This window comes from Lytechinus variegatus, chromosome 8 (assembly GCF_018143015.1).
Source record: "Lytechinus variegatus isolate NC3 chromosome 8, Lvar_3.0, whole genome shotgun sequence".
NCBI lineage: Eukaryota > Metazoa > Echinodermata > Echinoidea > Temnopleuroida > Toxopneustidae > Lytechinus > Lytechinus variegatus.
The window spans coordinates 16,078,013-16,091,767 of NC_054747.1; the positions used below are offsets into that span (position 1 = coordinate 16,078,013).

Sequence of the window (13,755 nt, forward strand, 5' to 3'; positions counted from 1 at the left end):
ATATTCAATTTTGTCAACTTAATTCTGATGGCTTCTTTTTTCATCCAACTTAATTTCTTCCTTTGAATTTTTCTAAAACTTTTTCTATACCTATTCTTTTTTTAACCTTCACGTTTTGACTTGAACAATACGTGTATATTGCCGTTGATTTCTTCTTCCTATCAAATATTTAAATTAATCTGCAATGTGTGTATGTCAAATTATTGCAAATTAGATTCCCAGTGTCTAAGGTAAACATAATTTACCGACGTAAAGTTAGTAATACGAAAGCGTGCAGCACTAGCTAATATTTTTTTACAATCTGACATGAATAGGGATATTCTGATAACTAAAATGGAATACAGGAAAATAATAGGTACCTGACAAATCAAATTTTGTGAGCGCGCAGCGGAAGCAGAAAATGTTGATATTCAGACAATAAAAAAATAAATTTTTACAGAACACTTTTTAAAAATGAAAGTTCGACTTCCGATTTGAAATATGTTATGTATATTGACTTCAAAATTTGATATTTTGAGTTCCATATGTGTAAATCACCTAAAAGGCAATGCAAGCGTGAAGTAGGAGCGAAAATTTTATATAAAGACATGACATAATTTTTTTTATATTGTTTTCCCCTCATCTTATTTATTCAATCGTTTTCCTCTTCCTATGTTTTTTTCTCCACTCTTTTCCTCTTTTTGTCTTTCTTTCCCCGTTTTGTTTTTGCTCCGCCAATAGAGGGAGGAGGGAGGGGCGGGCCCCTTGCCCCCCCCTAGATCCAACTCAGGAACAATCTAACAGAAAGTATTAAACAAGCAGATTCAAGAGAGAAATTCAAATCCATGTTAAAACTCTTTTTTTTGGGGGGGGGGGGTAAATAGCCTTTCCCGCCGCATTGGAAGCCCCCTATCGTTTACAGCCTAATGTGAACTGTGCAACTACTTTAATTTTTGGTGAAATTCATTCTCTCTATTTGTTCCGTAGCGTTTAGATACATATTTTGTGCTTCACTTGTAAGTGGTATACAAATAATGTAAATTCCTATTAATGGCTTGCGGTTCCCGATCTCCTTATCGAAATCAATATTAATGAAAGGGCACAATATTGTTCTCGCTCTAATGGAGGGGAGGGGGTGTCAGTGTTCTATCAAGCAAAAGACGTAGGCCTATATGTGCATAAGTTCATATCATTGGTGTAATGATAAAGAACCTGATGAATTCTGTTTTTGTATATCAACGTTATCATAAAGTTAATATATACAAATGACAATCAATATGATTCAGGCGTACACCGCTTTAACTGATATAACATGCATCCAGAAATCGAAATATCCGATGAATTCAAAACGTACGCAGCAGGAATGCCACGCAGTTCGGATGTTACAGCACTCTAAAATTAGAATAATCTCGTATTACAAATGTCAATTTTGCTAAAAATGCACATAAACTCATAACTTGATAGACTCTGGGGGATGATATCGTTGATATTAAAAAATCGCATCGACCTCGATATGCAATCATTTTTTATACTGCATCGGACTTGACATCCCGCTAAATCTTTTCCATAATTAGATTGCTATCCATTCTCTTTCTTTTTAATCTACATATAATCTATGTCTTGCAGGATCATGATATGAAAACCCTTTTATAACAAACATGATAAAGGAAAAACGCTTCTCAAGTTATACATGGTTCATTGCCGCAAATATACCAATCATCTTCGCTTGTTAATGTTTAATCATCAACATTATCACTGATATTATTATTCTTATTATCATGTCCATTAATATCACTTCAAAGTTCTAATTATCACCATCATCATCACTGTTATCATCATCATTCATTCATTATCTATTTCCAATCGTTCTCCAGTATCAATTTTATAGTTTATATCATTAAAAAATATGAAAGATAATGGTAATGATTGTGGTGATGTTGGTAATCATGAACATTAGATCCGTTATGTGAGATAATTTATGCGATTTTACACGCTAATCGCTCCTCGATGATGGTGAAAGAAATCCTTTAAATAGCACAACAGAAGTGGGGATGGTAGTTACTGCATACACGTACTTTAAAACACTACATTATTACAAAAGATTCCCCATCGGGCGGGCCAACGGTCTTTTGAAGTAGGTTTATCTATTGAAATTACTACAATAATCACGACAGCGGATATGAGGAATTAAAGACTGTGAGCGTCTAGCTCTCCCATTGTTTTCTTTGGCGAACCAGCTGAGCATGCTATTGTCAATGATTCTCTACTATACGGGCGAGTGATCTTGCTCTTTCATGATCATAGGCCTGGGCAATGACTAAGAACAGTTCGATGAGTATCAATGGCAAGCAATCCTGAAAGGTCAATAATGTTCAATTCTCTTGATGGAGAAGCTTATATCATGGCCCTATTTGCTTTTGCTTTAGTTTAGGTCAGTAAGTGTACTAACTAATATTAGTTATAAATAAATAATCATATTCCATCTATTTTAGAGTAATGATCTAATGCTAATATATCACTCTACATATCTCCCTGCAGCTTACGGCCCCATATCTTCACCCGTGAAGTACAGAATTTGCCAAGCTTAAATTATTGAACATAATGGCATCCTAGTATTGTAGTGATGTAATCACTGCAATATAGATAAAAACATTAATTTAATTCTACTCACATTGATTTTACTTTAGAACAAACTCACCCCCTCTTCTATTTCTTCTGTTTCTCCGTCGTTATTCTTCTTTTCCACTTTATTATTCTTCTTGTGCTCATCCTTCGCCCCCTTCTTCATCTACTCTTCTTACTCCTTTTCTTTATCTTTTTTTTCTTCTTCATATCCTTAGTCGTCTTTCATTATTCTGTTTTCTCCACCTTATTCTTTTCTGCTGCTTCTTTCCTTTCATTCCTCCCATTTTTCTACGTCTCTCTTCTTGTTCTTCTGCCCACCTGCCCTTCTTATAAGTCTCCTGCTGCTTTTCCTTCGTTCTTATTCTTTTTTCTCTTGCATCTCCTTTTTTTCTCTATCTTTGTTTTTCCTCTCCATATCCTTCCTCATCTCTCATTATTATTCTCATCCCTTTTTACTGCTCCCCCATTCTACATGTACGTCTGCTTCTCCTTGGTAATTCTCAGTCTTCTCCTCCTTCTCCCACCCCATCGATTCATGAAGATAAAATTATAATGAAATAATAGAAATGTTAACGAAGATAATACTTATAATAATAATAGACAAATGAAGATGATTGCGATAGTAACAGCGGTGATGACGATATCGATAACTATGGGAGGTTACAGACCATGTACAGCACAAGGTATCAGGAGCAATTTTAAATATGATTACATGACGATTTCGATACGAAATATTCATCATAAATCTAGATCTAGTACATTAAAATACACTTATCTTTGTAGAATAATGAAATCGCCGCTCAATATCGATAATTCTGATGATCACTAAAACATAAAAGCATACGTGGTACAGTGTATCATAATATTGCCTAAAAAATATCTGACATTTGATGGAATTCTGTGCTTATATCGCTCATTCCTCAGCACTTTTACGATTTTCTTTCACAGGGCTATTTGGCAAATATTTTTCATTTATACAAACAAACACTTCGTTGGTAAAATTCATTGGATTCTGATCGAACTGATTTTGTGATCGTTACCACAGTTGGTATTTATATTTAATCCGAACATTACGTTTAATACGTTAAACCAATTAAATGAAGTTATACTTTAGTCTGTTATATGTTGTTATTATATTGTACTCTCATGCCCCGAGAGAGGATCGATAGTGTAAATAAAATGTAAATCTAAATCAGGGGTGGATCCAGCCTCCGCCAATAGGGGGAGGGTGATTTTTTCACCCATATTTTCCCCGATCGGCCGCCCAAGGTTGATATTTGTTTATTTCTTTGAATTGGTTGTCCCATTAGCGTAATGATTATTAAAGTTATTTTCTAAGTCTTCGCCTCATCTTATTCACTCGCCTTCCTCCTCTTATGTTTCCCCTTCTTTTTTCTTCTCTCTTTTTCTTTCTTTCCCTTTTTTTTGCTCCGCCAATAGGTTGGGGGGGGGCCCTATGTAAATGTAAATCCAACCAAGAATTGGGTCTATACAACATAATGTCTAAAGGTGGGGGCGGATCCATGACAGGGGGAAAAAATAGGTTCGCTTTCAAGGGGGGGGGGCACTTTTCTGTTTTGGCTGCATTTTGCATTACAAATTTTAATTGTGCCTCTCATAATGGGGGGGGGGCAAGGGGCAGACCCCCCCCCCTCCCCTGAATCCCCCAGTGATAGAAGGGTACCGGAAATTTGAGGATGCTGATTCATTCATGGCATACAGTTTTCAAAATAGACGACAATTTCGTAAATATCCAGTCCACACGCATGCGTACTCTCATTCCGAAAACGCAAGTCATGAATTTTGGGAAAAATGTTTTTAACCCCCCCCCCCCCCTGATCACGAATTCTGCGAGAACACAACTCTGCTTTCTCATGAATATTGATTTCGATGCAGAGGCAGAAATCGGGATGCGCACGCATTTGGTCAAACAACAACCAAAAAAAAGATTAATATTAATCGATGACAGTCGTTTTTAACACAATCGGACATTGACGTCGAGGGACATGGAATCGCTTATCTGGAGAACCCCTTTCAAATTTCCGAGTTTTTTCCCACTCTTTCAACTGTATTTCCTCCATTTTTTTCACCCTTCCTCTTTTTCCATCCCAATATTATTTTCTTATTTCTCTCTATTTCCCCTTCCTTTTCTCTCCCTTTGACTTCTTAGTTTTCTTTTTCCTCTTTCACAATCCCTTTTGATCCCGCTTCTTTACAACATGGAGATAAAGAAAACTAAGAGACAATATGTTATCCTGGGGAAATGGTTGCCCGTCAAAAATTTTAAGAGACTATTTAAAACAGTTTCTAATAAATCTTTGTAAATCTTTGATCTATCTATGCCTAATAGTGTCAAGCTGTTCCGGTCATATTTATTTATCATTCTATTTCCTTCTGTTTTTTTTTTTTGGGGGGGGCTCTCGACACTTGTTTGAGATGCGAGTAATAATTAATATTCTAAGTAGACGTGAATTCTACGAATGGCTTTGGCCTACGGAACGAAAATATGTGGAATCTTATTTTCCCACCTAAAACATCATGAATTGACTCTCTTTCAATTGCAAAAAAGAGGTTTTCATGGATATTGGAGCAAATTCGTGTGATCAGTAACGATTTATGACATTTGCGTGATTTTTATTAAGCTACCGTGGCTTTATGAATGCACCCGAACTTCCACTATAGATGCGAAATACAGTAGTTCAGAACAGTGACCCGAACTCTCGATCCGACAGTCAATATGAACATGATGAAGGCACACATTTGTTTTGGTCGTAGAGGGAGCTATTTAGAATAGATTCTTCGGCCTTTCGACAGAAATTAAGACTTGCAGGAAAGACGAACAAAAGAACGGTGGCATCAAAGGGCTTTTGATGGCGGCCGTTCCTTTGAAGGCAAGGGAACGTTGGGCGGGAAAGCCGAAGCAAAAACCCGGATGCGGGAAGAACGATGAAAAACGGTGCATGGACTTTTGACAAGCTACCTTAATGAAAACCCTACTTGTAGGCTTGCTGCAAGAGAGACAAAATTCAAAGGTGCCTAAGACTTTTCTAATGATATGTGTTTTTGTTTTCTTCATAAGGTGTGGATCTCACAATCGATGGCCCAGAGAATGTCATCATCATGGCGGGTGATGATCTCCGTCTTGTGTGTGAGGTCAATGACGATACCTACGGTAGTCCTATGTGGTTGGATTCGCAGGGAGATAAGGTGTCTGAAGGTATGTCTCTAGGAAGTTTCATTGGTTACTCTGTTTGTGGTTTTTGGTCTTGATGAATAAATGAATATTTTGCATGATAGGGTGAAAAAATGGAGGGAGAGAGAGAGAGTGAAAGGAATGAAGATACAGTGATGATTATTTTATGCAAATGTATGTGAGAAAATAATGAAGATGGACAGATAGAAATTGCTGATAGAAATGTTACATGTATGTCCTCTGTTGGACTTGGAGGGAGAAAGTAATACGTGGAAAATGTAACAGAAATGAGTGTGTGAAATCTTTTGAAATCTGTTTTGTTGTTAAAAGAATTAAACCAACTTGTAAGACAAAACAACTAGAGGGAATGAAGCACGAAAATAGAGGGAAAAAGAGAAATGCGAAAGGAAATTGAAGTTTTTGTTTCTGCTGTTTTTATCAATGGTTCTGCAATTTATTTTTATCTTTAGGTACTCTTGATGAAGCCATTGGAACCTACCACCACACACACCTAAAGACAGAACTGGTCATGTTCAATGCCCAGGCCTTTAACTCTGGAGATTATTCCTGCATGGTTGGTCCTTTCACAGAAAGCAGAACAGTGCTTGTTGCAGGAGAAGGCAAGTTTAGATTTGTAGTTGACTGCTTGTAATGATCGTAATATGTATCATTATGGTGATGATAATAATGATATTGATAATAATAATAGTGATGATAATGAAATTCATAATTGTACGAATAATTATGATGATAATGATTTCAGTAGTTATAATAACGATGAATATAATAATTATAGATTACAAAAATTATTATGATAATAATAATTGTAATAAAAAATTAACATTATGATTATTTTGAGAATTGATAGTAATTGTGATGATAATAATGGTAATAATAATACTGAAGATGATAATAATAACTGAAAATAAAGATAACAGTGGTGATCCTAATAACAGTAAAAATAATGATAATGATTTAACACCCCTTGTACTATGAAATTTCAAATAGCCCTGGTAGTCCTGATGTACTTCTAAAGTCTGTACATGAAACTTCTTAAACATTTTTGTCTCGATATTCAGGTTTTATTTAGACGTTTTTATGCTATGGTATCATGGCTTAAGTAGTATTTGAAGAGATTAAGAATGGAAAATAATAGGGGGTTCGATGTACACAAGATTAATTATTTTATGCAGTTGCTTCAGGATGTAATTAATTAATATTGTCTCCTCTGCTGGTCAGTACTAAAGTAGAGTCATCAATACCGGCAATATAGTATCTTTTTAGAAAATGTGCACTGTAAAACATGCAAAATTCAGCCTGTGGGCTGGTATGCAGTGTTATTTTTTTTTAAATAGAACCATTATTGAATTGGATTGAATGGATGTTATTTTACTCTTTGTCACTTTTGCCTCTTTTTATGTTTCTCACAGAACCTGACTGTATCCCAGTGTGTAGGAATGGTGGGGACTGTGTGAACGGGGTCTGTCAGTGTACATCAGACTGGCTTGGTACCGAATGTAAAGTACCTGGTAAGTAGTGGTAGAGTTCACACTGCTGCAATACTTTGTACAAATTATTTAATTTTATTCATGTCTAGTGGCATTCAAAGTTGAAGATGATGAAAATAAAAACAAAACTTATCATGATAGTGTACATGTAGTACCGAGGTTGGCCAAGTAACAAAACACAAAAAAATCTATTCTATACATGAAAGCCAGTCTGTTTAGTTTTCTAGTTGTTTTAATAAATATACCTTATATGAACATTTTACAGTACAATAAAGTGTGAAAGAACAAATTTGTGAGTTATGGACTTCAATATGTCTACACTTGCACAAATAAAACCGCATCAACAGGACATGGGTTCTTCAACAAAGAGAATTGAAATAAAAAAGAATCAAACGTTTAAAATCGCTAGGAGGGTCTAGTACAATGAGTGGTACCAACAGAAAAGCAAAGGCTAAGATGAAATTCATCATTTTTGTTCTTCCTCCAGCTAATGGTTACATTTCAATCACCCCTGACCCTGAGCTTCAACCGACACCAGGATCAGAGATCAGATACTTATGTGCAGTTCAGGAAGGAGATCATTTTGTACAGCGCCCTCAATGGTTCCGCAATGGACAACTCATCCCTGCTCAATTTGGTGGTAAGAGGCTCCTGTGAAGTGCAAACTGGGCCCATCTTAAAAAGAGTTACCAATGATCCAATCAACTGTAACTCTATGGAAATCCATCAGTGTCATAATTTTTTCTACAGGAAATTTGCAGAATGTCCTTTCTAAGCAGAGGAGAACACACCAAACTATCAAGAAATCAAAGAATTTATGGATATACATTCAGATCTAGAAAATTTATTGAACAAACATGCATTTTATATGTTGACTTTGATGGCTTTCCATAGTTGCGATTGATCGGATCAATCACAACTTGTTGTAAGTCGGGCCCCTGGTATAATGACAGATCAATCATACATCTTTAGGAATCAAATTTCTAGTGTACACCAAATCTTATTCATCACTGACTTATCAAGGCTTATTTTTTTTCTATTCTTATTTTTATTCTGGATTCACTTGGACAGGGTATGGTTAGGACTGTCCTCTGACTAGTTATGTATTTAATGTATTTAGTTAATTTTGTCCGGTATTTTTGAAACATTACTTCATCTCTGTAATTAAAATTTGTGTTTAATTGAGTTAATGTCAAAATATATGTTTCTGTCATATTTTTTCTGCCATATGAAATCCATAGGGTGAGAATAATAGAGGTTAAGTTACATTTTAATTCACAAATAAACACTACAAATTCATTAAGGTAAACTGGAGCACCTAACATGTTCTTCAAGGCCATGTTTCTTGATGCTTCTGCTTTTCTTATTTCTGATATTGATCTTTACCATTATTTAATTTTTCATATATAATTCGAGTGAAAATTGTGACATCTATGTTTATTTCCTGCTTTTTAACAGATGTGAGCAATGTCTTCGTGAATGTTTTGAACAACATGAGTTCTGAGCTTGTGATAAGAAACCTTGGAGAGACGGATCTTGGTGTTTACTACTGCACTGGGGGACCTGATGTGAAATATATCAATGTCAACTATGCTGGTTAGTAGGATTTTCATGGTTTATTATGGGTAAAAGCTATACACCTGTACCATACATTGAAGGGAGAGCAGGGGCCCGTTGCAGAAAGAGTTGCGTTTAAACGCAAGCCAAGAAATGAATCGCAAGTCCCAAATGCGTGCTGTTGATTGGTTGAAAATCAAGTTGCGCAACTCTTTCTGCAACAGGCCCCTGGTGAGTGTTTCATAAAGCTGTTTGTAAGATACAAATGACTTTACGCAAGACTGGTTGATTTAGGGCCTAAGAACATGTAACAATCATGCGTAAAGTCATGCGTAACTTTATGAACAGCTTTATGAAGCACCCACCAAGGGGCCGTTTCATGAAGCTGTCCGTAAGTTAAGAGCGACTTTAAGAATGACTGGTGAACCTTTCTTCCTCGCTAAACCATCGTCAATGAATATACCGTTTACCACAAGAAAGGATCACCAGTCGTTCTTAAAGTCGCTCTTATCTTACAAACAGCTTTATGAAACACCCACCTGGACCCTGTTTCCTGAAAGACTTGTTACAATATTACAAATGCACAACGTCCGTAAAAGGTTTGCCATCAGCTAATCAAATAGAATAATTTCAGTAGCTTTAAACGGTTATTGCAAATTTGTGCAATTGCAGTTTATTTGTGAAATGGGTCCTTGGCTTTGCAGGTGAATTCTTTCATCCAACTAAACTTGGTCAACTGACAATGTGTTGTGCTGTTCCCATTACAGTCGAGAATCCCCCTTGTTTATTATATTTTCTTTTGTAAAGAGGTAATGGTCTGGCAATTTCAGAGGCTTATATTTCGGCTGCATGCAATCAAGAATCCAGCTAGTTTATTTATTTTTTTCCACATGATGTTCGGTTTTGGAGAGTATGTCATGGCTTTTGGAATACTATAAAATTGATTTGTTTCTTTGCATTTTTATCTATGTGTAGAGATAGAATGCAATCCACCCTGTGAGAATGGAGGAACCTGTAACGATGGAGAATGCCAATGCCCTGAAGGATTCAACGGGCCTACGTGCTCAAGACAAGGTAACAGTTCCAGCATCAAATTTGAATTTCTTAGAATGGAGTAAATGAATATAAGAACAACCCAAGTCCATCCACTTTATATAATACCGTAGTGAAGTAGGTTTCATGGTACACCATGTATCTTTTTTGGGCAAGTATTGGTCCTGAAAAGGACCACTCGATTTTGACTTTTTTACAAGTGTGTTCTTGTCATCCTCAGGAAAGAAAGATACATGGTGTACCGTAAAACCTACTACACTATTCTTCTTCGCCATGGAAACCTTCAGAAGTTATATAATCCCACTTAGTAAACATGTTAAAGTGTTTTGTTTGTGAAGTAGATGTTTGAAAAAATGTAAAGTAAGTGGACATCTGTGCATCAGACTAAATGATAATTAGCCTTAGACCAAATGATAGTTAACCCAAGTGAATATTAGACTGGACAAGATGGTGATTGGATCAGGTGGTGTTAGGACCAAGTGAAATTGGTCAAGATTGATAGTATACCAAGTGAATTTAGCCATGATGGTGCTAGGCATTCTGAGTGTTAGACGATCTGCTAGAAGACCAAGTGATTATAAACCATAGCAAGATGTCCTTTCCATCACTTCTGATTACAAAGTTTATTCTACCTTTGTACATTGCAGCTGAAGACTTCATTGTGATCACCGAACCTCAAGGTCAAATGTTAGAGGTCGGAGGTAATGCAACCTTCCTGTGTGAGGTTCCCGAAAGCAGTTCTTATGACCCTCCCCAATGGCTTGATTCAAGTGGTCAACCCGTTTCTCCATATGGACAAGGTATGTGAGATTTGTAGATATCCCTATTTTGGTAAAAAATATATTTTTACTCGTCAGTATTTTGCTCGAAAGTATATTATAAAGATTTGGGGAACATTAATTATTGCTTACTTGAGAGTGAAAGATGTTTTTCATGTTAGGCCATATTGTAGCAGGAATAGAAAATATTTGAAGTAGATTGTATTCTACAAGAGACTCTACTTTTATACAGAAATAATTGTATATGATTATAATTGTACAAAAATCTTCATGCTAAAAAATCCCCAAACTTTGTAGACATTGAAAACAATATCTTGATGTACAGGACGATAGTTTGAAAAACATGAAAGTATTAAAAACAACCTTTTTTCTCTATGATCTTTCATTAAATTATGAAATCAATTTACTTTTCCAATTTGAATACCAATATTGATAAGTACCCTCACCTGAAGTTTCATTCTTGCCCTTAAATTTGACTCAAAGAAACTGTCATTAAGAATTTGTTATTATTATAATGTATGTAAGATATGGTGTATGCTGTAAAGTTTAGGAATCGCCAAAATTTTATCACAAATGTGATAATAATAAATAATGATACAGGATTTGTATAGCGTATTGGTCCACCTTGTTGCTCAAGACTCTCCTATATTACCTCAGGCTAAGCTAGTCCACGGATTCCAGTGCTCACAGCTTTTTGAGCAATTACTTCCTGCTAGTACCCATCTACCCCACCTGGATTGAGTGTGGTACAATGTTGGATAAATTTCTTGCTGAAGGAACAGAAGGATAAGAATAGCATGCAGATCACTTTCTTGTCTCATGGAAATCTAGAAATGTTCAAAGTAGTTCATGCATAAGGGATTCAACTGAGGATTTAAACATGTATGGAATAATTTCTTTACCTTTTAGGAAGCAATAATCGAGTCTATACAAAAGAGATCTCCTCCTACGCTACCCAGCTCACTTTTGAGTTTGCTCAGGCCGAGGACTCCAGCCAGTATGCTTGCAGGGTGGGGCCTTTCACATACGGTTACAACATCACCTTTGAAGGTGAGATTAAAGTACCTTTCATGTCTATTCTGAATTTTGCTATTCTCATTGTCCTTTAGTTTTGTTAGGCCTATGTGCTTGGCTGTGCTTTTATTTACAAAATATTAAAAATTTTGAATATACATGTATGTTATCCTTTAATGATACTTGTCTTCATTTAAAATTCAGTGATATTTTATCTATACTCATAAATAGTATGGTATTGTTGTAAAACTACTTGAATGATTCATGTAAATGTGCATCATATAGTTTTCATCCTTTCTTTATTCTCAAATGTACAGTGTTATATATAAATCATCTTTATTTCATAATCAAATAGAGAAGGTACAATATACCCAGGTCCTCTGCCAGTGATGATGGGACAAACTTCCCTCCCCTTCTATTCCTGAATAAATGTACTATACATATATTATTTCTGTTTAATGGGTATTTTAAAGAAAGGGTAGCAGAAAGGGCTTATTGACTCTTTGCAATTTATTGTAAGTCGCATTTTAACCCTAGGGGCTGTATTCGGAAGTCAGATTTAACTTAGACCATGGTCTTACTCTGTGCTAAAATTATGGGAAGCCATAAGAGTCAATTTTTTTTTATTAATTTCTATGTTTCTTATGTTTACTGTGCTCTTTCCTGATTCTTCTATTTATAAATACTTCTGAAACAATTGTGAATGATTTGAGAGACAAATGAGGTAAAATATTATATCTCTACTTTTAGTGATTTATGTAACAATTGGCTATCCATACTTAAACCACAACTTTAAACCTGAGCTTAAGTTAAACCCGATTTTAAAATACGGGTCTTGAGATTTGAATCCTCATTGAGAGACTAATTGTAAGCCATGGTAAATGTATTATGAAAGCTGAATATTATTATCTTATCATTACTTACAACAGGTTATGTTGCAAGAGGGTTTTGATTATACAAGATGATTAGCAAAAGCCATAATTGAAAATATTCTATCACAGGTAAATATACAAGAAAGCAAAAAATATAATTCCCTTAATCTATTTCAGATCCCGATTGCAACCCTGAGTGTCTAAATGGAGAGTGTATCGATAGGAGATGTGTGTGCCCTATAGGGTTAATGGGTATGCAGTGTAATATTCCAGGTAAGATGTCCTATTTCAATTTATTTACATTCATTTGTATTCTTTTATGTGTTGATTCTGAATTGAAATTTGTTATGCCTCTTATTTGCATTTTGTATTACCCAAGTGCCTCACAGTTGTAAGCAAAAATAAGTGTTCATCTTTCCTAGTCTCTCCTTAGATGTAGTTGAACTTTACTTTGAACCTTAAAATCAGATCTGTAGACATACCATAAACACAGAGCCCTGTAACTAGAACTCAAATATGCACCAAGAAATCAGGGCCCTTTCTTACAAAGAGTTGCGATTGATCCAATCAATCACAACTATGGACGGCCAGCAACATCAACATCTATTACATGTATGTCTGTTTGTTCAAAATATTTTTATGATGTATATTCATGCATTCATTGTTTTCTTGAAAATTCACTTTGCTTCTCTTTGTTTACGAAAGACATGTAAATTTTCTGTAGAACAAATTTTGACACTGATGGATTTCCATAGAGTTAGGATTGATTGGATCAATCAGAACTCTTTGTAAGACGGGGCCCAGATTTTATATTTGATGTAGTTTAGAAGGTTAAACATGTATGTAACATAGTTTAACTGCTAATCTGTTGATACCTCTTGCTAGATTCTTCTTTTCATCTGTTATAGATGGTTTATCATGAACCAAGTTATACATTTATCTTGCTAAATTTTGTCCACCGTTCTCAGACAATACTTTCATCTTGGTGAGCGAGCCGCCCGGTCAGGTACCTGTCGTTGGTCAGGATCAGTCGTATCTCTGTGAGGTGTCCCGAGAGAATCCATATGGTGCACCTGTCTGGAGAGACAGGGAGGGCAATGTCATCAATCCTGCTGGACAAGGTAAGATACTACTTTGATATTGATGAGTAACCCTCTGTGGAAGTGTTTTACAGA

General features: G+C 35.6%; 1 protein-coding gene across 1 annotated transcript in view; it reads left to right on the forward strand.

The window, feature by feature from the left end:
- Nucleotides 1-13,755, forward strand: part of LOC121419513 — a 331,043-nt gene that overhangs the window by 205,367 nt on the left and 111,921 nt on the right. The window contains exons 114-123 of the mRNA XM_041613966.1: nt 5,684-5,821; nt 6,268-6,417; nt 7,228-7,326; nt 7,793-7,945; nt 8,764-8,901; nt 9,838-9,936; nt 10,563-10,715; nt 11,604-11,744; nt 12,758-12,853; nt 13,549-13,701. Coding sequence (XP_041469900.1) covers nt 5,684-5,821; nt 6,268-6,417; nt 7,228-7,326; nt 7,793-7,945; nt 8,764-8,901; nt 9,838-9,936; nt 10,563-10,715; nt 11,604-11,744; nt 12,758-12,853; nt 13,549-13,701 — 1,320 coding nt within the window. The remainder of the gene's footprint in view (nt 1-5,683; nt 5,822-6,267; nt 6,418-7,227; nt 7,327-7,792; nt 7,946-8,763; nt 8,902-9,837; nt 9,937-10,562; nt 10,716-11,603; nt 11,745-12,757; nt 12,854-13,548; nt 13,702-13,755) is intronic.